At 48.4% G+C, this 5322-nt stretch overlaps 1 protein-coding gene across 1 annotated transcript in view; it reads left to right on the top strand.

Annotated features, from left to right (window-relative positions):
* LOC138213576 (SERTA domain-containing protein 2-like) overlaps nt 1–4862 on the top strand; it is a 45007-nt gene extending 40145 nt beyond the window's left edge. The window contains 5 exon segments of the mRNA XM_069174769.1: nt 20–329; nt 331–525; nt 527–837; nt 839–1220; nt 1222–4862. Of these exon segments, the coding sequence (XP_069030870.1) occupies nt 24–329; nt 331–525; nt 527–837; nt 839–1220; nt 1222–1308 (1281 nt within the window). The 5' untranslated portion in view covers nt 20–23 and the 3' untranslated portion in view covers nt 1309–4862.
* The last annotated feature ends 460 nt before the right edge of the window (nt 4863–5322 follow it).

Consider the following 5322-nt stretch of genomic DNA (forward strand, 5'->3'; position numbering starts at 1 on the left):
CTCTGGTTGTGTTTTCCAGATATATGTTCGGTAAAGGTGCGAAGCGGAAGCTGGACGAGGATGAAGAGGGGCTGGAAGGCAAAACGATGGAGGCGGCGGTGGCGGGAGCGGGAGGGGGGCTAGCCTTCGTCCCCGAGGGTCTCTCCAAGGTGTCGTACACCCTGCAGCGGCAGACTATCTTCAACATCTCCCTGATGAAGCTGTACAGCCAGCGGCCGCTCGGCGAGCCCAGCCTGGAGCGCCGCGTCCTCATCAACAACATGCTGCGCCGCATCCAGGACGAGCTGAAGCAGGAGGGCTCGCTGCGGCCGCTGCTGCTGCCGCCCTCCGCCGCCGCCCGACGACCCCATGGACGAGGGCTTCCGCGAGGCGCCGCCGTCCTTCGGCGTTTTGTCGGCGGCGAACGCGCAGGCGCCACAGCCCTCGGCGCTGTTGATGCCGGCGATCGCGCCTCCGCCTTCGCCCCACCCGATGGTGCCTCCCAGCTGCCCGCCGGCCCCGGCCGGCCCCGGCCGCGCCGAGACCCGCCGCCGCCCCTCTGGAGGCCTGCCTCACTCCGGCCTCCCTGCTGGAGGAGGACGGCGGGGATTCGGCCTTTTGCGCACCCTCCCCACCCACCCCTCCTCTGTCGCCGCCCCCGGCGCTGCCTCCTCCCCCCTCAGCACATCTGAGCCCGGCGTCCCCCGGCGTCCCCGTGCCTGTCTCATCGAGGGACGGTTTCCCCTCCGCTCTGAGTGACATGGAGTTGGGTCCTTCCACAGCCATAACAAGGACAGCAGCAGCTAATTGTACGACCATGACTACCTCCCCAGCTCCCACACCAACCACCCAGCCCCCCCACTCGGCCCCCCCTCCCCGGCCCACCCAGAGACTGCAAAACCACGGGTGCTAAAACGGAGGCAGCCGGCGTTTTCCTGGTGGAAGGCCGCTGTGCTGAGCTCCGGCCGATGGACACTCTGCCCACACTGCCCCCTGGTGGCCTCGTAGACATTTCCTCCTCCCCTTCCTGTCCCCCCTCCTCCACCTCGCCCTCGGGGTTTCTCTCAGACTTGGCGCTGGACGACGTCCTGTTCGCCGACATCGACACGTCCATGTATGACTTTGACCCCTGTACGACAGCGGGGGCCGTGGGCGTGGCGGCAGGCGGCGGCCTCGCCAAGCTGTCGCCCGTGGTGACGGCGGACGACCTCCTCAAATCGCTGGCGTCGCCTTACAGCGGCCCCCGCCCCCCAGGTTTCAGCCAATCAGCCTTTCAAAATTGATCTGACAGAACTGGACCACATCATGGAGGTGTTGGTGGGTTCGTGACTCGGGGACAGAATCTCCACGGTAACGGAGACCGTTTAATCCGGAGAACAGACTGGAATGGAAAACTTGGGATAGATTTTCCTGGTTGTTGTTTTTACGTTGTTTATCGGGTTTTTTTAAAACTCTCTTCAAAAGTCGGTAATTGTAAACATCGATGGTGATGTCAAACAGTACTACTATGACAACTACTACTACTACACAACACTGTGCATGCACTGTGCTCGCCTTTCCAAATATGGAAATGAAGTACCCGGGAAACAAAGACACATGTTTGTATTTCTATACTTGTGAGGACCTCCGTCGACTCCCTTCATTTCCAAACCCGAACGTTCAACCCGATCCTCGTTCTTCTCTTTAAACCTGAACCTCGGCCCTTAACCCTGAAGAGCAACTGTAAATACAAGACATGAAATGTTCCACATCCTGGACGAGCTTTGCAATCATTCTATCCTTGTGGGGACACGTGCTCCTCACAAGTAAAGAAATACAAGTGATACACACACACACACACACACACACACACACACACACACACACACTGTATTCATGGCTTTTAGCAGATGAGTGCCTTTCTAAATGACCACTTGTTCAATTCCTGTTTTTATAGTATTTTTATTTTCTAGTTCTTTTCACTTTAACAGCCAGAGAGGTCACTCCTCAATGTTTTTTTTTTTTTTTGAGTTTTTTTTGAGTTTTTTTTTTAATTTATTGTATTGTATTAAACCTATCATTAAGTAAGGTAATTTCTCACGATCAAATAATAATTATTTAATCTTTATCTTATTACAGATGCTATGTTTTGTTTGTGAAGCAAGCATAACCAGATTTTTACGAGGAATACATTGTTTTAGCCGTGTGCTAGATGACATATTAGCTTGGCTCTATAATGAGGCTTTGGGAGTCGTTGCCAGGCGGTCCGCTAAACTCTCGGTAGAAGGAGATGTCTGTTCTTGTACACATCGAGTCCATGAAATCTGTTCAGGACTTCTTTTTTTTTCTTTTTTTCTCCCTTTCCCTTATCGGTAGGCACATATAACTGTGCTGGATGCTATTTTACATGAGCTCGGTCATATGAGCTAGTTATCATGATTCAGTTGCAGCAGAATTCAAATGAGTTCCACCCACAGGAAAGCTGGACGTGTTTACATTGGAAGCAGCAGCAGCAGCAGCAGCAGCTCCCCGGTCGGATGGAGATGATCTGAAAAGTGCAACCTAAGCAGAAGCTTAGGGCTCCACGCACATTTTAAATTTGGCTGCGCAGGCCTCAAAACAAAAGAGCTGAGACAGATTACCAGGAAAGCCGTCGTGGTACCAGAACGACTCGTCGCATTTCTCAGAATCGGACAAAGAAAACCGCCTGTTTTAGGAGAAACGCATTATGATCATTTTCTTTAGCAAACATTGGGTCGCAGTCACTTTACAGCAGGGCATCATGTATCTGCACAGTATGTTTACCTGTGTGGAGAACAGGAGCCCTGACATGCCAAACCTCAGGTGTCCGCTGCCTCCTGCACGCCGTGCCGTGCCGGTTTGAGGTGGAACCGAGAGCTCGTGGACGTTTCAGAGAGCAGGACGCCACAAATCTGTCTCGTAAATAATTTGAACGCAGATTTCCACTGAAGTAGGAAACCCAAAACCACAGTGTTAACCTGATGCTGCGGCCCTGCAGAGGACTGTGTTGTTTCAAAACAGCCCCCCCCCCCCCCCCCCCCCCCCCCCCCACACACACACACACACACACCTGCACAGGCCGGCACGCGGAGGTTTCGGTGATAACCGTCTGTGGGTTCATCACTACGAAGGACACATTACACACAGTCATCACATCCAGTAGTAGCAGTGTTTCCCCCAACATTGTCTCGGGAGGTTGGCCGGCTGCCCCGCCAGCAGGACCCCCCCCCCCCCCCCCCCCACACACACACACACACACACACACACCTGAAAGAAACAAAAATACGTACTCATAGAACTGCAGTTCCGTCCAGTAACGACTATTTATTTACGGAGGGAAGTGGTCTGTTTCTCTGCTGGGCTGCATGTGTGTTTCATTAAGGGGGCGGAGCCTCACTCTCAGACACGGTCGTTACGGGACTGTTCAAAAAATGAAAAAGAAAAGCGCAATAAAAGCCGAAAGTTCAAACTGCTGAGAACCAGACCAGAATATCAGACATTTTTAACACCTGACCTGATCAAACCCAGAGCTGCAGCCCCCCCCCCCCCACCCCCCAGACCTCCTGTAGTCGTGACAACCCATCCCGCTCTCCCAAGGCCGTCTACCGAGGGGAAACACTGCATAGTATTAACTGTATTGATGAGTGCAGCTTTAATTGTTGACATCTCATCATCACGCATATCTTTGACATTCGTCCAGCTATTCACAGCAATATGAGGACCCACGTCTCCCGGTGGTCCAGGGACACCGGACGCATCACGAGTAGCTGCTGGAAATACATAACGGTAGATTTTTCATCAATAAACCCTCAAAATCTCTGCAGCGGTTTAAAATGGTGCACTAATGGTGTTTTTTTTCTCCCAGCCGGTGGGACAGAATGTGGGGGGGTTCAAACCTGCTCCAGTGGCAGATCATTAGCTTCCCAGTGTGCATTTGACTCCAGCTAGTATGCAAAACAGCTGCATTCGAACCGAGTCGGAGGCACCAACTCAAACTGTTTGTAGACGACCGTCTCGTCGTTTCTTTGAATATGTTTGGAGTGCTTGTTTTTTTTTTTTTCCCTTCGATGAAGTTATTTATTCTGTTCTTTCTTTTCTGTGTAAATATATTTATTTTTGATGTGAAGTGAACACTTGGATTGTAAATGCGTGTACAGAATGTGTGGTAGGAATGTACTTCAGATAGGAATGTATCTGAGTGAGGAATTATGGGTGGAAGCCATTTTTTTATATACAACGATAGTTCTATTATCTTGTTTAACTGTTTGTTGCTTTGTTATTGATTTTTTTTGTTGTTGTTGTTTTTGTGGGGTGTCGGCCACAACTTTTTACATCTTTTGTACTCTTTTTGTTCATCATTTTTCCAGTTGAAGGCGAACAGTTCATGCAGCAATACTCAAAAACAAAAAAACCCGTCTCCAACCTTCAGATGTCAAGACTCCAAAGCCTGTCAGACGCTTCAATGCCAAAAGTAATGTACATAGTATGAACAACACTCGAGCTCCTGAGACTTTTTTTGATCAGTGTTTGTCACCGAATCGGTTTTAGCGCTGTCCGAGCGTGCGGACGAGGATCGAGGCTGATTCCCTCTACGAAGGCTGTATTTTACACAGACCTCAGAGCTGTGCCTTTTTCTATGCAATAGAACACAAACACAGAGAGAAACTATCAGCTGATCACTGTATTGGGATCCAAATGTGGACTGTAGAATATATATATATATATATATATATATGTGTGTGTGTATATATATATGTATATATATATATATGTATATATATATATATATACATGAGATAAATGGACAGCTGTCTATGAATTTGAAACAGTCTTACTTTTGTAGTTTTATATATATATAAATATATATATACAATAAACTGTAAAAAGAGCCCATGTGTTTTGTCTCCTTCTTTTTTGATGTTTGCTCATAAACACATTAATATAACATTTATATATGTATATATATATATATGTGTGTATATATATATATATATATATATATGTGTGTATATTTCAGTGCTCTTCAAGCTGAATTCCAATCAGTTTTTAGACTTGGGCATGTTTTTTTAAATGTATTATTAATAAATACGCCTGTTCTTACACTTCAAATATGCACAGACCTGTTTTCCCTACATTTTGCCTCCAGTGTCCAGCAGTCATCTGCCACCACGGAGGAGCTCCGTTTTCTTCGGTACCACTTCACTTTGTCCGTGTGAGTGAAACAAAACAAATCTTTGGGTGAAGAAGAAATTCAGAAAACAAGCTCTTGGACTGAAAAATCTCCAGCGATATTTAACACTTGACCGGCTGTGACCCGTGTCTTTGGTCATCTCAACACAAGCT

This window comes from Embiotoca jacksoni, unplaced genomic scaffold (assembly GCF_022577435.1).
Source record: "Embiotoca jacksoni isolate LCO1_2020_lvr unplaced genomic scaffold, fEmbJac1.0.p SCAF_61, whole genome shotgun sequence".
Classification (NCBI taxonomy): Eukaryota; Metazoa; Chordata; class Actinopteri; family Embiotocidae; genus Embiotoca; species Embiotoca jacksoni.